This window comes from Bos taurus, chromosome 1 (assembly GCF_002263795.3).
Source record: "Bos taurus isolate L1 Dominette 01449 registration number 42190680 breed Hereford chromosome 1, ARS-UCD2.0, whole genome shotgun sequence".
Lineage (NCBI taxonomy): Eukaryota > Metazoa > Chordata > Mammalia > Artiodactyla > Bovidae > Bos > Bos taurus.
Window position 1 is genome coordinate 117,501,758 of NC_037328.1, and position 24,872 is coordinate 117,526,629.

Here is a 24,872-nt window from a genome sequence, read left to right on the forward strand (position 1 = left end):
GCTACTCAGCCTCTTTTCTCCACTGAATTTTCCTACTGAGCTATCCTCATTCTATCACTCTTTATATCTTTGATGAATATTTAAATAAGTCGCCGACGCCATCTCCCCTTCGAATACCCTGGATCAGCCAGGGCTGGACCCCGGCATACTCCTACACCAATGCTAGGCTGTTTTTAAACTTACTGACCTCAAAGCTGCTTCTGGTCATGGTTCACTTGCTCACGCAAGTTCCAAGGAATAGGGACTTCCCCAGGAAACAACGTGAAGCCTCTTTCTGTGTCCCCTTCCGTGCCCTGCAGTGGCCCACTACCAACCTCAAGCCCTCAAAGTCCTTCTCCTCTGTTCCTAATCAAAACCAGACATTATTTACTAACAGCCATTTCTCTTTGTTGGCTTGACAGTCTTTTCCCACAAACATGTTTGTCACCTTCAATTTAGCTCTTTATTTTTGGAATGAAAGTCTTCCTCTGTCGAAGCAATTTTAAATACGCAAAAACTACAGGGACGCAAAGGAGACTCTTGAAACTATACCAGGCCTCCTTAATAGGAAATCCTTTCAGTCTTGGCTAGAAAATAACTGCCCTCTTCACTCTACCCCACCACCAACCCCAGGTCCCAGGTAAAGGATATGGTTCCCAGGATCCATTCCAGTATCCTCTAAGCAAGCATATGCTGGTCCACTGGTCTCTGTCTCTCAATCTTTTTCTTCGCCTTTCCCAGCACCCTCCTCCAACACTCCTAACAGCTGCCCTACTAACATTTTGATCCAAGATTATTCTTTGTTGTGGGAATGTGTCTTGGCCACTGTAGGATATGTTTCATAACATTTCTGGCTCTACCAGCTATAGACCATGAGTTACACACCGCACCCTCCCAAGAGTGACAATCAAAAATGTCTCATCACCAGTGTCTCCCGGACAAAACCTCCAGCTGAGAACCACTGCCTTAACCAAATCCATTCCTCCATCCAGCCATTCATTCACAGGCAACATTTATAAAACCAGCATTTTAGCCTTCCTCAAGACTTTCAGAGGCTTAGGTTTCCAGCATGTTTGTCATTACTTTACTCTGGACAGTATTTAATTGGTTTCTTGGCATTGTAACTCTCTTTAACATTTTCAAACTCACAGCTACACTTCTCGCATGATCTTTCACATGCCTCTTCTGGATGCAAATTTCCTGGAACACATCCTCTTCAGTTACTGTAATAATCTTTAAGTATAATGCTGTAGTGCAGATTGTGCATAAACTTTATGTACATTTAAAGCAAGTGACTATAATGTGTACATTATGTACATTTTAAAGCAAATGACTCCATGTTTCCTAAGATAATGGGTACAAACAGGTGCACACACACACCCCACCCCAAGAAAAATAAGCAGTGCAGCAGGGGTTACATACATGTCTCAGGAGAAATGGCTTCCTAGAATGCAAATTTTAAGACTTAGGGAGTTATTAAAAACAATAAAAAGTTTTGTTAAAAGCAACATGAACAATTTGGAGTGCATTTCTTGCACGGATTTTGAAATAGGTCTTTGGCAAAATTTTTTTGCAAAGTCACATCAAGCCAATCCCAGGCAGACATGTGCTTCAGCACAAAGGTTGAGAGGCCCTACTTTAATGGGTTGGAGGACCTTCTTTGAATTAAAATTACAAGAACTTCAAGAAAACCTATGATCCAAACTCCAGTTCAGACACAGGTGCAGTATTTTCAAATCCATCTTACAGATGAGCTTTGCCTTCCCTAGGACTGGTACCCTCCTTCTTTCGCAATTCTCATCATGTAAAGCAAGGAGGGAAAGTGGTCAGGAAAACTGATTCCTAAATCCCTTCTGGGGGAAGGGTCCTTCCAGGTCTGAGTCCATCTGTAGCCTGACTTCAGTTATGTCAGGACAAGAAAACTGTCATGTAAACTTGCCTTCTCTTCTGGTGTATCCTGCCTTTTCAGTTTAGTTGAAAAATTCCACATCATAGCTAAAGCAAATAAACAGTTGTGAAGTGAAACTGAGATTAAAATTTTAAGTTGGCTTTGTTAGTGGTCTCTTCTCTTCCCACAAGCGGTAATTCCTTATTTGCTCTCTTTACTTTTCTCCTCCTTCCTCAAGCCTCACCAAGCGTATACGATTTTGTTTTCCTTTCGGTTTAGCATTCCCACAAGCTAAACAATCAGGGCAAGATTCTTAACTCTTAGTCTTTTCTCCAGAATTCTGAAGCAAATCTCAAAATCTTTCATATCACCAAATTTCCACATGTTTATTATAAATTTTATTGGCACAATCACACTAATAATCAACCTATTATTTCAGTTCAGATTCAGTCGCTCAGTCATGTCCAACTCTTTGTGACCCCATGAACAGCAGCACACCAGGCCTCCCTATCCATCACCAACTCCCAGGGTTTACCCAAACTCATGTCCATTGAGTCAGTGATGCCATCCAACCATCTCATCCTCTGTTGTCCCCTTCTCCTCCTGCCTTCAATCTTTCCCAACATCAGGGTCTTTTCAAATGAGTCAGCTCTTCGCATGAGGTGGCCAAAATATTGGAGTTTCAACTTCAACATCAGTCCTTCCAATGAACACCCAGGACTGATCTCCTCTAGGATGGACTGGTTGGATCTCCTTGCAGTCCAAGGGACTCTCAAGAGTCTTCTCCAACACCACAGTTTAAAAGCATCAATTCTTCGGTGCTCAGCCTTCCTTATAGTCCAACTCTCACATCCATACATGACTACTCGAAAAACCATAGCCTTGACTAGATGGACCTTTGTTGACAAAGTAATGTCTCTGCTTTTTAATATGCTATCTAGGTTGGTCATAACTTTCCTGCCAAGGAGTAAGCATCTTTTAATTTCATGGCTGCAATCACCATCTGCAGTGATTTTGGAGCCCAAAAATATAAAGTCAGCCACAGTTTTCCCATCTACTTGCCATGAAGTGATGGGACTGGATGCCATGATCTTCGTTTTCTGAGTGTTGAGCTTTAAGCCAACTTTTTCACTCTCCTCTTTCACTTTCAAGAGGCTCTTCAGTTCTTCTTCACTTTCTGCCATAAGGGTGGTGTCATCTGCTATCTGAGGTTATTGATATTTCTCCTGGCAATTTTGCTTCCAGCTTTTGCTTCCTCCAGCCCAACGTTTCTCATGATGTACCCTGCATATAAGTTAAATAAGCAGGGTGACAATATACAGCCTTGACATACTCCTTTTCCTATTTGGAACCAGTCTGATTTTCCATATCCTGTTCTAACTGTTGCTTCCTGACCTGCATACAGGTTTCTCAAGAGGCAGGTCAAGTGGTCTGGTATTCCCATCTCTTTCAGAATTTTCCAGTTTATTGTGATCCACACAGTCAAAGGCTTTGGCATAGTACATAAAGCAGAAATAGATGTTTTTCTGGAACTCTTACTTTTTTGATGATCCAGCAAATACTGGCAATTTGATCTGGTTCCTCTGCCTTATCTAAAACCAGCTTGAGCATCTGGAAATTCATGGTTCATGTATTATTTAAATACACTATATGTATTAATACCTTAAAAACAGTGTCTCATTTCTAGATCATTTGGACTATTAAGAGATGAAATGCAGTAGCATTTTCTAATACATTAAAAAAGTATTTAGGTGGAAATATCATCAGCATACTTCCCTGCAAACAGACCTGTTCTTAGCAACTCAAGAATAGGCATAAACAAGAGTGGTAATTGTTTTTTTCTCTAGTAAGAGTTGCTAGTACACAAAGTAAATGAGTATAGCCAGTGGCCCCAGGGAATACTGGCAGCAACCTGCCAGCCAGGTTCTAACACTTTACTAGCCAAGCCAAGCGATCCAACACTGGTTCCATATATTCCAGATAATTCCCAGGTACCTAAGCACTTGATCTCAGCAGCTTATAACCACAAAGCCATAAACCTGTCTTACACAGTTATGATCCTGAATAGGAAGAAGGTTGTGTGCAGGGAATAAAGTCAATAATTAGAGAAAAGTAGACTTAACATGTCAGAATTATTAGAGTGGATATTATTTGAGAAAAAGAATCCAAAGAATGTAACTCAAGTTTCAACGAAGTGATTTGAGACTTTATCAACATTTCATATTCCTTTCCCATTCTCCCCAGGCCCCCACAAAATCTCCCAAATTACGGTGGAGGCGCATAGAAAATGAGACTAACTTTACATTGGATTTTTCTATTACATGAAAATTAATCTTTTCCTTTTGGGAGGCTTAAGTTTAGAGTGGGTTTCCCTAGTGATTTAAGAACTCTACTGTGGTTACTACAATAAAACTAAAAGTATACATTTTGCCTACTCAGAATGGTAAAAATTTAAATACTCTGCCTTGAGAAAATCTGACAATTCAAATGCGTTATTTTATACTCAAAGATTTAACATTTCATTTTAAAATACCCACCCCCAAAAGTCTTATTAACCCCAAGGATAACAAATATACTGTATTGATAAAACAGATTAATTGGGACAATTAAACCCTCAATTTATTTCCTTTAAAACAATCTCATCTCGTTCCGTTTCTTCTTCGAGGTTCTCATTTTACTGACTGTCTTGTTCTTAGTAAGTCATTCTACAAATGTGAAGTGAATGTGGAAAATCTGTTCCACAAGCTACATCTGTCCTGAGCTCTCCGCACTCTGACCTCTGGTACCTCTGCGACTGTGCTCTTCAGTGTGGACCTCAAACTGAGGGCATTAGCATTATCTGGAAGCTGGGCTAAAGTACAAATTACTGGAACCTCTCTCAGACCAAATGAATCAGAATCTCTAGGGACAGGATCCAGGAATTCGCCTTAATTGTTCTCTCAAGTTGTAAAACCACTGCTGCTACACCTTTGCCTAGATATCATGTTTCCTTTTATTTTGCTCATGCTTAACAAAGGCAACAAAAGACATTCCACAAGCCTCGACAGAGAATGGGTGATTTAACACTCTTCCCACTGTTCCTGAGACCAACTTCTATTTTTCTTCAGTTCAGATCTGTATCTGCTTCTATTTGTTTTTAAGCCTAGAGGAAAGGAGCCAGGGACTTTGAAGGAAAAGGCTCAGCTGGATTTAAGGAAAAACAACTTTGCTTTCTCTTCTGAGACTGTTAAACGGTCTGTATCAGTCAAGACAGAAACCCTCATTTTATTTCTCTCCAGATTTGGGGATGTTAGCATGACTTTCACAGGGATTCTGGAAGTTAGGGGTGAAGGACAATAATCTCAACTGCTGCTCTTTGCTCCACCTCAGCACAGAACATACCACAGAGCTGCTGAAAAGCACACACTGAAGTACACACAACTGGCCCATCAGGTTCAGGAAGCAGTTTAAGGTCCAAGAGTATTAAGACTAGAGTGCCAAACTGCGGGCGGGGCTGCTGCGTGGGAACGGGGGTGTGTTAGCACTGGGTGGGTTAGGAAGCCATTAGAAAGCATCACTTGATAACAACTTTTACAACGACGTAAAATTTCCTAAATACAGTTATCAAGTGTTCTAACCACAGAGTCAGCTTCAGAAAGGAGGGATTCCTTTCACATCAGCTTAATAAAAGTTTATTTTCACAATGCTATAGAGGTAAGCCCCTGAACTTCAATTCCTCATGTTTCTCTCAAAAAAGATTTTAAGTCTTAGTATTAAATATCAAATCATGCTTTAAGGTTCTGTAGGCTATTTTTAAAAATCAAAATTAATTAAAATTGTGACAATGATAAAATGCCAACCAATCAAAGTCCCAAACTAATAAAATTCAAAATAAGAATGATTAGGATCCTGTTATATTTTGATAGTCATGTTTGATCAACTGCTATCATTAATCTCAGTGCCATGAGTTAATAATGCACATATATCCTGAAAGCCTATGTTTTTTGTACATTTTGTTGCTGAGGTATAAAGCCAGGTTTTACCAACTTTTCTTTATTAATCTAATATATAATCTCTTCCACAAAGCAACTACGTAAAGACCCCAAGGTGTCACGTTCTATGGTCTCCTAATTAACACAGTACATAAACATTTATAAACTATACAGCCACAGCAATTTATAAGCAACTATGTAATAAATTTTGAACTGTTAGGAATATAATAAAGCCACATTTTAAATAGCTTTCTCTTTTTTTGTATTTTTTTATATTCACACATTCCACTAATTTCTTCACTAGACTCTATTAAATCTTAAATTTAAATATGGCTAAACATAAAATAATATTGAAGGGTGTCAACAAAATAGTTGAGTTTTATCAGTGACCAAGTCACTTAAAGCTATTCTTCAAAAGACGAGTCATTCACCCAAGGCCAACATGGAAAAAGTTAGAATTAAATCTTAAATTCTTCATGGCTGGCCTGTCAGACACATGGGACTATCTAAGATTCAAGTTTGGAAGTTCTAAATGTCAAAAGGCTAACCATCACTAGTGGAATGTCTGGTGCTGAAGAAAGACCCTGCACAAACTCAACAGTGTGTTCAACTTGTAAGAGGGAAAAAGTCTGGGCTAGTACAAACCAAGTTAACAGGGCTTTAAACCCTAGTCAAAGACAGCGAAATGTTATTACACCTGAGTAATAACCTCCAAGTAACCTCTAGCTTAAATTATATTGACTCTTGCCACAGTGTGATCTTAGGTTAACAGTTCTGCAGCCTTAATTAAAAGGATAAGGCATTTAATCAATTTTCTGTCATGAATTATTAGGCTAACTTCTGTTCAGCTAGGGACTGCAGTGTGTTCTACCTTGAGGCTGTCGCAATCATGATAACCAGACATACATTTTAACAAATATTCACTGACAAATGAAGTATAACATTGTGCAAAGTGTTTGGTGGACTCAATATTGAAACATCTCATAACTTTTCCATAAATCCCTTTTCTTCCACTAACAAAACTGGACCTACCACTTCTATTCCTACATGGAAGCTGAAGTATGGTATGACTGTAGCTATATGACTATTTTTCTACTTTATGGCCCTATTTCTGCTAAATTATAGTCTTTATCAATTTAAATTAAAAAAAAAACAAAAAACCTATCTTTTTAGAACTCTGGAAAGACATTAAATTCACCAAATAAAAAAACTTCAATTTTGTTCTTCAAATATAATACAATTCTGATATATGATGTCAAGTTAAATTATTAGACAAGTGATCTCCATGTACCTAACATTAATGTTGTAAAGAGGTTTAACTAAACTTTCTTTAGTGAAGCAAGTTTCAATTATCCTAACAATGGTGAGTGACCTATTACTAATGTGTGAATCTAAAGTGTGTCGCCTAGGAAATTATCAGTGAGTCAAAGGACAAAAATTTAGGTAGACAATTGTTAAATATAATGTTAATAGGTACGCTGGGCAATGAACTTGAACTTTTTATTTAACTTTATATCTGTTTAGTTTTTTATTGAGTTAAGTATAAAGGCCCAGTTAATCAACTCATTCAATTGGTCAAGGCAGAACACTTGAACTACATAACAGGATTTAAAAAGCAGTTGGTCTTTTAGTAGTTCTCTGGTAATCACACACGCACACACACACACATACACAATTGGTAGAGTACTCTGGATATAGGATTTCCCCCCCATAATCTTATATAATATGCTGTTCACAATCTGCAGTATTTTGAAAACTATATAAATTGGACACGACCAAATTAGAGATGTCTGATAAACTCTTATAAAGTATTTGGGAACTTCAGCTCTAGTCCCCAAAAGATCAATTTTAAACTATAAAAAAGGAAAATTTATATAAAATCACAACAGATTTAACAGAAATCTTTGAAAAAAAAAAAAAAATTGTAACGCAATTTTCTACTTTTGAAAATATGACCAAGAAAAAAAAAGTACAAGGAGTATGTCTGCATTTTTTAAAACTATTAACTGAGTGGATCTGGGGAACAAAAAAAGCTATACAGTATTATTGCACTCCACGAATGTGCAGAATTCCAAAATGTGCCAGCACTGAAAAACTGCCTTGCATTGAGGTTTTCCAAGAGGTACAACGAGCCTGCCAAGAAAGCATCTGGTCTGTACTAACAGCTTGCTGTCTTCAGTACAGGCCTTCATAATGTCAGTCACGCTGCTCTTGCAAAAATCCCTTAATGTCTGAAAGATACAAAGAAAAAAAAAAGAGAATTTTATTTTAAAAATTCACTCTTATAAAATTAACTTGCTGATCAGAAAAGAACTGAAAACAGCACTGCTAAACAAAATTAACTTTCACCCCTCCATGTTCATGCACATTTGCTTCTAAATTTTCTATCGTGATCATGTGAAAAGAAATTGCATAGGCCTAAGAACTAGTTATTTGACGGTAAAGAGAGGGTTTATATGTACAATACAGATATAGTACATGAATTCTAGTCATTAGGAGTTCATAGTCAAAAAAATGCTATTACCCGGCCCAGTTATTAAGCTTTAAACATAAAACTAATAGCACAACCTTACTTTATGGTCCAAACTCTCTTGGACACTTATAAGTTTTAATGAAAAAGACATTCATTTGTTAAATCTTAAGTTGGAAACTCAACTGACAATAAATGTAATATCTATTATTATATATGTATATCTAGTATACTAATATATATGTAATATCTTACCGATTCATGAGAATTAACTGATACCTATAGTTATTGCATTTTTAAACTACTTACAAAAGAGTTTTCAGTGCTGATAGTTGGGGCTATGATCGATGGTGTGGGATTGAATCCATATGCACGTTGAGCTTCATTTCATTGTCAAGAATTTGAACCAGCTGTTGCATGGATGGAAGGTGACCAGATTCCAACTTAGACCACACAGGTACATCTACAAAAATAAATGGTACCGCCCTCTCCAAATTAAAGATGATTCTATAATAGACATTCATTCTACAAATATGTACTGTACTCTATGCACACAGCTGGAGACAGAATTAAGCTTTTTGCTTTTATGAAATTTACATTCTAGTAGAGGAAATATAAAAAGAACTATACAAATAGCTACAAAGTTACCCTTGTACACTAAAAATTAAAACCAGAAGATGCTACAAGAGGGATATATGAGGCTGGGAAGGAGCCTTTGTACTTACTGTTATTAAAACAGAGATACTATTAAAATTGAGAGATATTATTATTAAACATAAAAGCTAAAATATAGAAGAATGGTACAAAGGAGGCTGGAGAGGTAAGCAGGGATTACATCAGGGATCAAAAAACTATAAAGGGTGAGAGAGCAAGCATGTTTAGTTCAAGAAGATATATAGTCTGTCCCAGCTACTTAAGATCCATTATAGCCCCAAAGCAGTACCAGGCAACAGATAAATGAATGGGCATGGCTGTGTTCCAATAAAACTTTATTTACAAAGCAGGAAGCAGAAGATATGGTACACAGGGCCATGGTTTGTCCGTGCCTATGTTACATCATGCACGGCCTTTTGTCCATGTTAAATGTTCTGGTCTTTATCTTGAGAACAAAATAAAGCCATTTAATAAATTTGAGGCAGTGAAGCAACAAGATGAAAGGTGCATTTAAAAAAAATCTTCTTTTAAATAACTCAACTGTTTGGAGCAGGTGTCAGCAAATTTTTCTGTATAAAGCCAGACAGTAAATATTTTAGACTTTACAAACCAAGAGGCAAAATCAAGGATATTATATAGGTACTTATATAAATTTTTCATCGATGAAACACAAGACTCTAGGTATGAGTACTGAAATTTGAATTTCATATAATTTCTATGTCACAAAATATTCTTTTGATTATTTATCCATTAAAAAATGTAAAAAGAAATTCTCTAGTGGTACAGTGGTTAGGATTTAGCATTATCACTGCAAAGGCCTGGATTCAATCCCTGGTCAGGGAACTAAGACCCTGCAAACCACATTAAAAAAACCAACAAAATCACATAAAAAAAAGTAAGCCCAAAAAACCCCAACAAAACCACATAAAAAAAACCAAGCCAAAAAAACCCAACAAAACGTAAGCACCACCTAGCAACAATGGAAGGACCTAGAGATTATCAAACTAAGTGAAGCAAGCCAGACAAAGACAAATATATGATATCACTTATATGTGGAATCTTAAAAAAAAAAAGATACAAATGAGCTTATTCACAAAACAGAAAGACTCACAGACACAGAAAACAAACTTACGGCTACGAAAGAGGAAAAGGATTAGGGAGAAGGATAACTTAGGAGGCTGGGATTAACATGTATATGTTGCTTCCCATAAAATAAATAAATAAGGACCTACTGTATAGCACAGGAAAATGTACTCAATATTAATAACCCATAAGGGAAAAGAATCCAAAAAAGAATATATATATACATAGAGAGAGAGGAATCACTGTACTGTATATTTGAAAACTACATGCCATCGTAAATCAACTATACTTCAATTAAAAAAAAAAACTTTTAATAAAAATAAGTAAATAAATTTTAAAACTGTAAAAGCCATTGTTAGCTCATAGGCCACACTATACTTGCCAACCTCTGGTTCAGACAATATGTTAAAGGGTAACAAGATAAATGTGGCTTGGATTAGGGTGGCTAGCAAAGAAGATAAACAGAAGCTGATCTTTGAAAATTGTAAAAAGTAGAATTGAGAAAAATTGGTAATCCATTAGATATGGAGAGCAAGTGATGTTATCCTAGGTTTCTGACATGAGCAACTGGGTAGAATGATAACGATGCCATTAAATAAGGGAGAAATGCCAGGAAAGGAGCAAATGGAGTATAAAAGAACTGCAGGAAGCTGAGGCAATCAACCATTTGGGAGTAAGCAATGTTTAGGATTCCTGGCTACATACAGAACATAGAAGAGCAGTCTAGAACTCTCCAGACTATACATTCAAGGGTCATCACACAGATGTTATTCTAAAGCCATGGGAGTAGCTGAGGACCATACAAGGATATAATTTAGCATAGTATAAAAAATAGAAAAGCCTAATGCTTAGTATAAATCATTTAAAATTTATTACAAAATGCAAACTGAATCAGAACCTACCATTCAAAGTTATCTCAAATGCACCTGTTGACATACACTGGTTTTCAATCATGTTGCTCAAGAAGAATACCATCATACATGCATAGACCTAAAAGAAAATACAATAAAACACAACAGGTTAAGTCAGTCTCAAATCAAAACAACATGACAAGTAAACTTTTAAATACAGTCTCATTTTTATTTGGTAACTGTTCTTTTTAAATCTACCTGAAGATTATATACAACTACTCCCTTTCCATATATTCAGATAATGTACACAGCAAACTGCAATACTAATTTGCAGCTCTATATATTCTTTAGAATCTATATATGTTATTCCTAATGTAAAGATAAAATTTCTGGGGACTTCCCTGGTGGTCCAGTGGTTAAGACTCCACACTCCCACTTCAGGGGGCATGGGTTTGATCCCTGGTTGGGAAACTAAGATTCCACATGTGGCCAAAAAATAGAAAAAAAAAAAAAAAAGATAAAATTTCTAAAAATCTCATAATAGCCTTAATAAGTTAAACATAAGAACACCAGCTTAAGATGGATTCATTTTAGCATTTTTATGATCTAATGTATGAATTCCCAGGAGACTAGTGATGCAATCATCAGCAATTCCATGTATTCAATACAACCCGTCCATGTTCCAAATAAGTCATGTGAAGTCAAACTGGAAAAAAGTAGGTTAGAAAGCACTAGCATATTAAGTTACACTCATTCACTTTCTGAAGGCAAATCCATACCCTCCCAAGAAATTAAAAGCTCCTGCTGGACAGAAAGGTTTTAATTTTAACAAAATCACCCAATCAAAAGTAGGATGTAGTAAGGATGTCAATTCACAGCAAGCTGCTTCAGAAAAATAAATTAAAATGCCTACAGCAGATGAGAAGGAGCTTTCCCCTAGTCCCACTTGAGCTAGCTGGGCTCTGATTTCATAGAAGTTATCCAGGCATTTAGAGACAAAGTTTGCTTTCATGAGAACAATACACAAGGAAGTGTCACGAAAGCTACAGCTTTCAGGTATTCTCTTCCACAGTAGATAAACAATGTGTTAAGTCTATACAAGTAAACTGCACTAAAGATAATGTAGAATCAACAGAATTAACAAACATGGCACAAAACATTGTCGTAAGTACTCTTAATCCTACGTAAAAAAACATTTTGTTAATAAGAGTAGATACACATCTCAATTAGAAGTAGCACCTGAGGATGTTTATGTTAAGAAGTCTTGCCTGCTACTGGAAATTAAGTGATTCTGTAAGAAAAAGAACAGCTTTGTTATGAGCTGGCTAAAGGTTGTCTCAGCACAGAACTAATGGATAAGACAGAGAACTCCAAAAGACAGTAATTCTTAGAAGGAAATCTAAGCAATATAATTCAAGAGAGAAACAAAAATTAGTCCTATTTCTCATAGAAGAAAGGTAGACCCTGCAGAAAAATGATTTTAAGTAAAACAGATGAGAGCTCTAGAAAACAGTACGCTGCAACAAGACCCTACAAAGAAGAAAGCAGCACAAGATCCTTACGTATATTTATACTGATTTTTTCCAGTTAATTTGCTTTAGATTCCTCATGGACAGAAACGTCGAAGAACAAATAATAAAAACAGAGAGTTGGATAAGAGTAAATTGGTGGAAATCTCATTTTTAATGTGAATAAACCTATTAATACTCATTGCTGCTACTGCTAAGTCGCTTCAGTTGTGTCCAACTCTGTGCGACCCCATAGACAGCAGCCCACTAGGCTCCTCTGTCCCTGGGATTCTCCAGGCAAGAATACTGGAGTGGGTTGCCATTTCCTTCTCCAATGCATGAAAGTGAAAAGTGAAAGTGAAATCGCTCAGTCGTGCCCGACTCTTAGCGACCCCATGGACTGCAGCCCACCAGGCTCCTCCGTCCATGGGATTTTCCAGGCAAGAGTACTGGAGTGGGTCGCCATTGATAAAAGGCCTACATTGTGTATACATTGTTTTGCTGTATGACCTGGCCCAAGTTATACAATCAAAATCAGGTATGAAATTATTTTGTGCCCAGGTTCTACTAAAGTAACACTTCTCTATCTTTCAAACAATAAAACATAAGACCTAATCATTCTTAATATATAAATATGGAGACTACAGCCAAAGGAAGTTAAGTGCTTTGCCAAGAGGGAAAAAAAAACCAAACTGGTTTAAGTTGAAATAGCACATGTAAATGGCAAAAAGTACTTAAAAAAAGAAAAACCCACTAGACTATTTCATTGACAACCTAAAAACCTAAAGGTATCAAACCTATTATATACATACCTTATTTTCTTGGCCCCACTGCCAGATGCTAGGAGCTTGCATGCCAAAGAAAGCAAAAGGATCCTTGCCAACAATTATTAAGCCTATTAATACTAGCTTGAAGACTGACAGGAAAGATGCTATGTGTCTATCAAAAGAAAAGAAATAAATTAGTCAGAAGCTGCAATTTCTCATCTATTTCAAAATTTCATAAGTCAAGTCTATGTGTATAGACAACACTAAATCTAAAAATTGCTAAATATACCAGGAAAAAGCTAGTAACTAATTTTTTTCTCTTCAGGAAGTCCTTGTTGTTTATCCATTTTAAATATAGCAGTGTGTACCTGTCCATCCCAAACTCCCGTAACTAAATTTTACTGTGCAGCATAAAACAAAAATGTTTAAGATCCTGGAATCAATCAAAACTTAATTTATAAAATTATATATAGCACTGATCGGTAAAGATACTATTATTTTAACAGTACACAACTTTGTACCATTGACTTGATTTATTGCCACAATAAAAATTAAGAAAACACATCTTTAGAAGGGTTGCCATCTCTGAAATGATCTTCTTTTCCTTCTTACAGAAAAATTCTTTGGTATTTGGCTCAAATAAACTTGCTATTTACAAAACTGTTCTCTGTAAAGTATAACCAACTAAGAAATTATAATAACAAAGGATAGTTAATTCAACCAATTCATAAAAGTTTATTGACAAATGAGAAAAAAATTCATTTAAAAACTCCTTAATAAGCCAACATTTACTTACCTATATATTGGTTGAGGGAGGTAATTCTCTCCTTCTATGCGGATGTCAGGGTACCGCTGGCTAATAACCCGCATGTACTCCTCAAACACCCGCCTGTAACCTCAGGAAACACTGCAAAAAATAAAAGTGTTTTCATTAAGTGGTTTAGAATATGACTAGATTTATTTTGTAGTTACAGGACTTCCTTGGTGACTTAGTGGTAAAAAAAAAAAAAAAATCTGCCTGCCAATGCAGGAGACACAGATTAGATCCCTGGGTCAGGAAGATCCCCTGGAGAAGCCAATGGCAATCCACTCCAGTATTCTGGCCTGGAAAATCCCGTGGACAGAGGAGCCTGGCAGGCTACAGTCCATGGGATCACAAAAGAGTCAGATATGACTTACTGACTAAACAACAACATTTTGTAATTATATAAAACTTAAAAATTATTACCAAGATTAAAAATCTTTCTCAAAACAGTCATATATTAGTAATGACTGACGGTGTATAAATGGACTTTTCTCACAAATGAGTTATCTTACCTTCAAGTAAATCCTTCTATTAGAACATTAATCTTTACAGATGTGGGTTATTGTTGAAGAAGCAAATGCCTATTTACAGAAGTCACCATATCCTCAACTTCCAAATACCGTTTTTCTGTTTTTTTGTTTATCAACAACTGTATAAACAATGAAATGAAAACAACTCATTTATCTGAATTAGAGACATTCAAAATCTGGACACAGGGGACTTTCCTGGTGGTCCAGTGGTTAAGAATCCGCCTGCCAATACAGGGGACATGGGTCTGATCCTTAGTCCAGGAAGATTCCACGTACCACAGAGCAAGTAAGTCCATGCACCGCAACTATGGAGCTCTAGAGCCCATGCCCTGCAGCAAGAGAAGCCACCACAACGAGGCCCATGAACAGCAATGAAGAGTAGTCCCCCCTTGCCATAACTAGAGAAAGCATGTGCACAGAAATGAAGACCCAGTGAAGCCAATAATAAATAAATATAATTTTTTAAAAAGTCTGGGCACAGGAATCTTAAAAAAATGCTAAGGCGTTAGACACAACATATTGTTTCTTATTCCAACTCTACCCTTAATTGCCTGCTCAATCACAATAAAAGAAACTTTAAAATTTCTTAGATCCCTTCTGACTCTCTACTTTACAAATAAAAACAGACTGAGAAGATACTTTTCAGCAATGACAGTAATCCATGTCATTACTCCAGAAATTAAGTCAACAGCATCCAATCATCTCCATTAAAATCTCTGAATAACTAAACTGTGGATCTATATGTTGCTCCAGGAAGAAAAGGAAGATATGCCACCAGAATGCATATACAGGGGGACAAAAGTGCATTGAAAACTTACTAGTAAGACACTGACTAAATAAACTGAAGACACAAATAAATGAAAACATTTCATGTCCATGGATTAGAAAAATTTAAATTGTTAAAATGTCCATACTTTTCAAAGCAATTTATAGATTTAATGCAATGCCTAACAAAACTCCAATGACATTTTTCACAGAAATAGAACAAACAATTCTAGTACTTGTATAAAACCAGAAAAGACCCCAAGAAGCCAAAGAAATCTTTAGAAAGAAGAATAAAGCTGGAGGCACCATGCTTCCTTACTTCAAACTATGTTACAAAGCTACAGTATGTATGGCAGATGTATAAAGGCACAGAGATCAAGGAGACAGAATCCAGAAATAAACCCACACATACATATGCTCAAGTAATTTATAACACAGGAGCCAGGAATATAAAATGGGAAAAGGATAGTCTCTTTAATAAATGGTGTTGGGAAAAGTGGACATGCAAAGAATGAAAGGAGACCACTGTCTTACATCATACACAAAAATCAACTCAAAACGGAAGTTGAACAGAAGATCTGAAATCATTAAACTCCTAGAAGAAAACACAGGGCTAAGCTCTTTGACATTGGTCTTCATGATGAATTTTTTGAACTTGACATCAAAAGCAAAAATTAGTAAGTGGAGCTACAACAAACTAAAAAGCTTCTGCACAGCAAAGAAACCCATCAATAAACAAAATGAAAGGGCAATCTACAGAATGGGACAAAATACTTGCATATATAACTTCCAATAAGGGGTTAATATCCAAAATATATAAGAAATTCATATAATTCAATAGCCAAAAAATCAATAATCCACTTCAAAAATGGGCAACAGGGGAATTCTCTAGTCATCCAGTGGTTAGAACTCAGTGATTTCACTGTGGGAGACTGGGTTCAATCCCTGGTCCAGAAACTAAGATCCTACAAGCTGCAATGTGGCCAAAAAAAGAAGAAAACATGGGCAAAGGAACCTGAATAGACATTTTTCCAAAAAAGACATAAATATGGCCCAGGAACACTTGAAAAAATGCTCAACATCATTAATCAACAGGGAAATGCAAATCAAAACCACAATGAGTTATCACCTCATACCTGTTAGGATGTCTATCATCAAAACTACAATATAAAGCAATGAAGGTTCCACTTGGTAGGAAGAAATAGTATCAGTAATTGATAGCAGGACGAAACCTGAGATGCAAGCTTTGTCAATCATACAATCATCCAGGAAAAAAAAAATATCAACCACCACCATCACCAGCCCAAACTGCTGCTGCTACTAAGTCACTTCAGTCGTGTCCGACTCTGTGCAACCCCATAGACAGCAGCCAACCAGGCTCCCCCGTCCCTGGGATTCTCCAGGCAAGAACACTGGAGTGGGTTGCCATTTCCTTCTCCAATGCGTGAAAGTGAAAAGTGAAAGTGAAGTCGCTCAGTCATGTCTGACTCTGTGACCCCATGGACTGTAACCTACCAGGCTCCTCCATCCAAGGGATTTTCCAGGCAAGAGTACTGGAGTGGGTTGCCATTGCCTTCTCCGCACCAGCCCAAACTAACAGCATCAAATTTATATCTGACAGGGAGAATAAGTCCAAATGTTAGTAGATCTCAATATAAGAAAACTCACTAAAAAAAAAAGAGAAATTCACCACTCTTTCTTTACAAATAATACTTCTTCTACACTGAGAATGAAAATTTCACAAAAGATAAGTACGAAATTTTTGCAAAAGGAGACATGTCTCTATTAACTAAACAAAATAACTTAAGACTCTCCAGATACTTTATGTTTACGAATAAACATTTACTTTATCCAACATTTTATCATTACTATTGTTAGATTCACCAAGTATTGGTCTTTTTGCCACAACTGCTTTCTATATAAGAGAATTTTAATGTTGCTTTTGTTTTGAAGATATTACAAAAATAATGTAAAGCACTTATGTGCTTTACATTACCTTTTTATACTGCACATGGGGTTCAAACCAGTCAATGTGGGAATCAAACCAGACAATCCTAAAGAAAATCAACCCTCAGTATTCATTGGAAGGGCTGATGCGAAAGCTGAAGCTCCAATACTTTGGCCACCTGATACGAAGAGCCAAATCATTGGAAAAGACCATGATGCTGGGAAAGATTGAAGGCAAAAGGCAAAGAGGGCAGCAGATGAGATGTTAGATAGCATCACCAACTCAACGGACATGAATTGGAGCAAACTCCAGGAGATAGTGAAGGACAGAGAAACCTGATCACAAAGAATCAGACATGACTGAGTGACTGAACAGCAACAACTTACATACCTAACTACCTTGAAACCAAGAAATGCCACATAATTTCAATGCCTAAGTTTGCATCAGTATTTACAATGGAGTTGATGATCTAAAATGATAATATGTAACTTTTAATGCAGTATTTGAGAGCTGGAGACTTGAGCTGAAATTTCCTTTTTTATAGACAAAGAGGAAAAACTGAATCCCAGAGAGATCAAGTGACTTCAGATATGGTCCCCCTTAGTCAGGGCTGAGACTGGAACACAGACTTTATGATTTCAGATCCTAGGCCCTTTCCATTAAACCTCAACAAGACAGTTAGATGATGTAAGAGCTAACTTTTCCTGTGTCCACAAATCTCTGCTACTTTAAGGCTACAATCAAGTATCCATAAAGTAGCAGAGAACTCTTGAGGTTCTTCTGATGAAGATACAGATTCTCCCTCTGGGAGAACTAAGCCTGTGGGTCCCACAATCCTCGTCTTTGCTCTAGGAGTTCCAACCCTTCTTCAAGGGAAGCCCCAAGAGGCCCAGCTAGAGAGGAATGTCTAAGTACAGGCAACACACAGGTTAGATTCCTCCCTGGCTACTGTGCTCAGAAATCAGTTCTCCTGGTCCCAACCCCTCAGTTAAATCTCAGATCTTTGTATCAAACTCCACACCATATTCTTGAATCAACCCATAATCTTGACATCTAAAAAGGACTTTAAATCTGTAACTTTCTTCAAATTTCCAGTTATAAAATGAATAAGTCAAGGGGATGTATAATGTACAACATGGTTGACTATAAACTAATAATACTGTATTTCATATATGAATGTAGCTCTTGAAATCAAGTTTTCATCACGGAAAAAAACCCCAACAATGTAACTATGTGCATAATGACAGATGTTAACTGGACTTATTGTGTGATTATTTTGTAATATATACAAATATCAAGTCACTACACTGTACACCTGAAACTGTTATATCTCAAAACAAACAACTGTATATTTATTTCTGAAAAATGAAGCAATTTACAAGACTGACAACATATTCTTAGACAAGTTTTCTCATACATAAGTAAACATTCCTCCCTATATTTGCCTTCAGATGTGTGAAGAAAAAACAAGTAACTTTTTTCCTATATAATGATTTCCCCAAAATGTTAAAATTGTTTTGAAATAGCAATCATTATTGCTGACAGATGTTTTCCAAAATAAAACATATCTAGTGTTTATCGAGGTATGAAAGATGTTAAATTAAAGGCACACATGGTAAGGAATCAGTAATCATTTCACATCTACCACTACACCCAGCTCTTTCGACTTTTCCACTCTTTCTGGGTCAGTGAGTAAAACTATATAACTCATAGAATACCTTCAACAAAATAAGTATGTGAACATACTAAAAACATGTTGTAGCTGCTGCCTATTCCTTCGGCCCCTGAACCAAAGTTCTTAAGAAGTAAATTAATCCACCTGCAGTGCAGGAAGGGAATATTAATCCACCTGCAGTGCAGGAAGCACAGGAGACAAAGGTTTGATTCCTAGGTTGGGAAGATCCCCTGGAGAAGGAAATTACAACCCACTCCAGTATTCTTGCCTGGAAAATCCCATGGACAGAGGAGCCCGGAAGACTACAATCCATGGGGTCGTAAAAGAGTTGGACACGACTTAGCAACTAAACATATAATCACTTTGAAATCTCTTCCTTGTGATACAAAAATACCTTACAATAAGAAGCAACTTTTGCAACTGCTAAATTTAAAATATTTCACATAGTACTTCTCAAAGATTAATTTTGTAAAAGAAAGAACCTGCATACAAACTAGATGATCCTTTCTGTAATGAACAGAAAGGAAATTTAGGAATGGTCATGCTCCAGGCAAGAACACTGGAGTAGGTTGCCATTTCCTTCTCCAAAGCATGAAAGTGAAAAGTGAAAGTGAAGTCTCTGGGTCGTGTCCGACTCTTCGCAACCCCATAGACTGCAGCCTACCAGGCTCCTCCGTCCTTGGGATTTTCCAGGCAAGAGTACTGGAGTCGGGTGCCAGGGACGGGGGAGCCTGGTGGGCTGCCATCTATGGGGTCGCACAGAGTCAGACACGACTGAAGCGACTTAGCAGCAGCAGCAGCAGCATGCTGTTTCAAATACATTCTGTGCTTTTTTCAGTCCATCGTGTTTCAGTCTAATTCATGGTACCAATCATCCCACTTTTCCTTTTCTATACCAACATCTGCCCGTAACTGTAGTCAAATGCCTGCTTACATCAAAACCTACCCCTCCTATTTCCTTACTAAAGGAAAACAGGGCAAAATCTCAGCTATTTGTTGTTATAAAATAAAACCTTGTGAGTTCTTTCTCTTTTTTGCATCTCTTGAACTTACCACCCTCCCCCTCTTTTATTCAGAATAATCTCCCCTCCAATCATCAACTACCCACACATAGGATTGGCTCCTGTTTCTACAATAAAACTCAACTTCCTCCCAATATCTGATGTTCCAGAAATGCAAACCTGTCCCAGGAAGACCTGAGTGCCCTCTCTAAAAATGAAGAACCAGGATTTTAAAAAGTAACTATCAGGACTTCCCTAGTGGTTCAGTGGCTGAGAATCTGTGCTCCCAACGCAGGGGGGCCCAGGTTTGACCCCTGCTCAGGGAACTAAATGCCACTAGCTAAGAGTTCACATGCACCAATGAAGACTGAAGACCCAAAACAGCCAAATAAATAAAAAATATTTTTTTAAAAGGGAACTCTCTCCAGACAGGTGAACATTTAATCAGAGCTGTTGTGGGTAGAGAGGGGTAATCTTTTAAAAGGACTAGGGAGAGGAGATAAATCAATCTTCAAAGAGAAAAAAAATAAAATATTTTACTGAGAAAAGTACAAGTGTGAGCCAGGGGACGAGTGAGCAAAGTCCCCTCAGACGGTTCAGCCTTACATTTAGCTCCATCCTGAGGCACAGTGGCTTTCCTGCCTTTGGATTCTGTACTCTTCTTTTAGTCATTTTAAATGGATTTCCAACTATGTTGTTTAAACCAGTTTAAATTAGGTTTCTCTTCTTGCATTCTAGGAATTCCAACTAATATTTCCCCTGTGCTGAACCCAGAAAATCAGGAAGGTATTTGGTAAATACCACGTCTTATAACTATCAACAGCACTGACCAGTCCAACAGTTCACTGATCATTGAAAACTGCATTTTTACAAGTAATCTTTATTTCTCCTTGTTCTGTTTTAGTAGACAAACTAGTAATAGACATTTGTCTAGTGCATCCCCTGCTATGCGCTAACTGCTTTAAGCAATGAAATCTGAACAAGGGGTTCTATAAACCATATAAGAAACAAGATATTTGGGGTGAATAGACAAACCTGATAAATGCTTTTTAAGAAAAACTACAAACAAGAATGCTTACACAGTGTTCATAGCAGCACTATTTATAATAGTGAGGACATGAAAGCAACCTAAATGTCCACTGACAGATGAATGGATAAAGAAAATGTAGTACCTGTATACAATGGAATATTACTCAACCAGGAAAAAGAATAAAACAATTTCATTTGCAGCAACATGAATGTACCCAGTAATTATCATACTAAGTGAAGTTAACTCAGACAAAGACAAGTATATGATACCACTTACAGGAAGAATCTAAAAAAAGATGCAAATTAATGATGCAAAAAACAAAAGTAAGACTCACAGACATACAAAACAAACCTATGGCTACCAAAGACAAAAAGCAGGAGAGAGATAAATTAGGAATTTGAGATTAACAGATAAACACTACTATGTATAAAACAGATAAAACAACAAGGACTTACTGTATAGTACAGGGAATTATATTCATTATCTTGTAATACCTCTAATGGAAAAGAATCTAAAAAAAAATTGAACCACTATGCTGTACACCCAAAATACTATAAATTAACTACACTGTATTTCAATTAAAAAAGAGTGCATACACACTCTGACTGAAGATCAAAATAGAGACCAGAATTTGCTCAGCATTTTTAAAAGTTGCAAAACTTTTAAACAGGTATGAGCTTACCAGGTTTTAAGAACGGTATTATATGAAACCAAATGATATCCATTCCACTTGCCTAACTCTCAGAACACTGCAATGGCCACCACAGTAAAAACACCTAGGATTACAAAATACACCTAACAAAGCTTCTAAGATTCCAGGTTTCTTGAGTTTATTCCAAAGATTTGACAAACATAAAATTCAATAAAAGATCTGTTTTTATTCTCTCTAGTCTTTGTGTCTTATTCTTGAGGTGACTAGTTTCTAGTTTCCCTATACCTTTGGCATAACATTTCAGGAAATCTTTTGCTGCAGACTATTCCATAAAGAACTAATAAATTGTATAAGTTCCTCAGCTCTTTGTGGGGAAGGGATTTTATCTCTTTAATCTGGAAAGCATTTCTCATCAACAGATTTATAAGATATATAGCCATTCAGTAAAAGGGATTAGATGAAAGCATTCAATAAATGGCAACTCACCTGCATTTTGCAAGAATTTTTGTCTCAACTTAAAATATTTCACATAATTTCATGCTTTTATTCTTTTCAATACATTGTTTTAAACTGAGGTATAATTCACATGCCATAAAGTTCATCCTCAATGCATTTTTATAAGTTGTCAGAATGATTAGGAAAAAAACAACACTGTGTTCTATGCTAATTCATTGGCCAAACTAGAGATGTCTCCAGGCTGCTTTACTGCTTTCCTGTTACTCCTATGCTTTTACCAGCATGCTGTAGACTGATTTCAGATATTAGAATCAGATCAGATCAGATCAGATCAGTCGCTCAGTTGTGTCCGATTCTTTTCGACCCCATGAATCGCAGAACGCCAGGCCTCCCTGTCCATCACCAACTCCCGGAGTTCACTCAGACTCACGTCCATCGAGTCAGTGATGCCATCCAGCCATCTCATCCTCTGTCGTCCCCTTCTCCTGCCCCCAATCCCTCCCAGCATCAGAGTCTTTTCCAATGAGTCAACTCTTCCCATGAGGTGGCCAAAGTACTGGAGTTTCAGCTTTAGCACCATTCCTTCCAAAGAAATCCCAGGGCTGATCTCCTTTAGAATGGACTGGTTGGATCTCCTTGCAGTCCAAGGGACTCTCAAGAGTCTTCTCCAACACCACGGTTCAAAAGCATCAATTCTTCGGCGCTCAGCCTTCTTCACAGTCCAACTCTCACATCCATACATGACCACAGGAAAAGCCAGAGCCTTGACTAGACGAACCTTTGTTGGCAAAGTAATGTCTCTGCTTTTGAATATGCTATCTAGGTTGGTCATAACTTTCCTTCCAAGGAGTAAGCGTCTTTTAATTTCATGGCTGCAGTCACCATCTGTAGTGATTTTGGAGCCCAGAAAAATAAAGTCTGACACTGTTTCCACTGTTTCCCCATCTATTTACCATAAGGCCAGGAACCTTAGAAAGAAAACCACAAACAGGAACCTTAGAAAGAAAACCACCAACAGGATAAGTAGTAGGGGTATCTCAGAAATGAGAGCAGCAGAAAGATGACAGACAATAACACAATGAATTTTGGAAGGTTAGCCCCACCCGTAAAGATGGCAGCCAGGTAAAAAAGGTTACTGAGTATGGAGTACATTCAAAACTGATGTTTTACATGTATCACATTCTACGCCTAAAAGCTACCAAACTGAAGTAGAGGCCAACCAGGTAAAAATCCAACTGAAAGGAACAATATTAGCACTGCTCAACACTCCAGTTAGAAATTTTTAAATGGGGGTCAGGGGGAGAAGACAGATTATGTCATGACCTGAGTGGCCTACCACGGGATTGTATTCATTTTTTCGATAAATATTGCCTGATGGCAGGTACTGTTTTAGGTTCTAGATATTCAGCAGCAAGCAAAATAGACAAAGATCTATGCTGTTGTGATGCTGGCAACATTCTAATGAAGAAAAGAGAGTAAGCTGGTAACAGTCTAATGGAGAGGATACAATTCATCAATTGATAATATCTGAAGCTGTTTTCCTTGTCTTGCTTGAGAAACAGGAATGAAAAAAATGAAACACCTGAGGGACTATGCAAAAACTGTCACAACTTCAGAGTAGAAACAGCAAAAAAAAAAAAAGATTCAAAATAAAAGCCTACATCCAAAAACATTCTGCAAGAAGAAAAAAAGAATGATAAAAAGAGATAAGGAAGGACTGTAAGAAACCGTGAAACCAAAAAGCAGAAGAAAAATATATATATATTTGAGGCCCTAAAAGAAGTAAACTGATGGGTGAAAAACTGAATCAGTAATAGGTGAATAATACACAAAAATTACAGATCTGAGTAGTATCATCAATAGAGGGGGTTTATTGATAAACCAGGTCTCTTTCCTATAGAAAACACCCTGAGAGACCACAGAATATTTACAACAATTGATCACAATTGGTCACAAAGAAAGCCCAATAAGTATGTGGATGAAGAATGTCATCAGCTATCTCAGTCAGCAAAGCATGCTGCAACCATTAAGCCATCAGCCACAGAAGACACCCCCAGCTGCGCGCCCTGAGGGGATTAGGGACGGAGAAAAACAGGATACTGGACCTAGACAGTTAAAGTACATATCAAAGAAATTTCAGTAAGCCCAGACTCTTGCAACTTCCCACATATAGAAAAGCGCTAAATTCATTAACCTGAGAGGTTTTTCTTTCGTTCATTCTTTCATTTCTTCCAGTAATCTGACACTCTGATAACCAATTTTTTTTTTTTCCTGCAAAAACTCCTGGTTCCTCCCCTACCTCTTCGTAATAGTCCCTTGTTGATGAGAGGCTGTCTCCAAGGGCTAAGTCCTCAGTACGTCCATGGAATAAAACATGACAGCAAATGTCACGTTCTCTGATTACAGAGAAATAAACTAGAGAATTCTAAAAAACCCAACCCACTGTAAGATCTTCTAGTAAGAGAATTACCTAGTTTAACTATGTCAAAATTTTAAATGTGATACCCATTAATGTAACCATAATATTTTACTTATATGGATTTAGTTTATGGAAATGATTGGACAAGTACACTAGATAACTGACAGTCACCTTAACAAAGTAATTTTATGAAAAATTAGGACCAACATAGGACTTCTCTGGTGGACCGGTGGTTAAGAATCCACTTGCCAATGCAGGGGACACAGGTTCAATTCCTGGTCTAAGAAGATTCCAAAGCCCAGGCACCACAACTACTGAAGCCCACGTGCCCTAGAGCCCATGCTCCGCAACAAGAGAAGCCACTGCAACCAGAAGCCTGTGCACCGAAACTAGAGAAAGCCTGTGGCAGCAATGAAGACC

At 37.2% G+C, this 24,872-nt stretch overlaps 1 protein-coding gene across 2 annotated transcripts in view; it reads right to left on the reverse strand.

Moving 5' to 3' along the window:
- Positions 1-5,522: 5,522 nt before the first annotated feature.
- SELENOT (selenoprotein T) overlaps positions 5,523-24,872 on the reverse strand; it is a 30,323-nt gene continuing 10,973 nt past the window's right edge. The window contains exons 2-7 of one of the 2 annotated variants that reach the window (NR_146805.1): positions 16,787-16,885; positions 13,968-14,078; positions 13,217-13,343; positions 10,948-11,035; positions 8,618-8,771; positions 5,523-8,069 (exon numbers count right to left, since the gene is read on the reverse strand). Coding sequence is in view for 1 of the 2 variants with exons in the window: in NM_001103103.2 (NP_001096573.2) it covers positions 8,647-8,771; positions 10,948-11,035; positions 13,217-13,343; positions 13,968-14,078 (451 nt within the window). In the remaining variant the exon portion in view is untranslated. The remainder of the gene's footprint in view (positions 8,070-8,617; positions 8,772-10,947; positions 11,036-13,216; positions 13,344-13,967; positions 14,079-16,786; positions 16,886-24,872) is intronic. The other variant, NM_001103103.2, reaches the window with a different exon arrangement.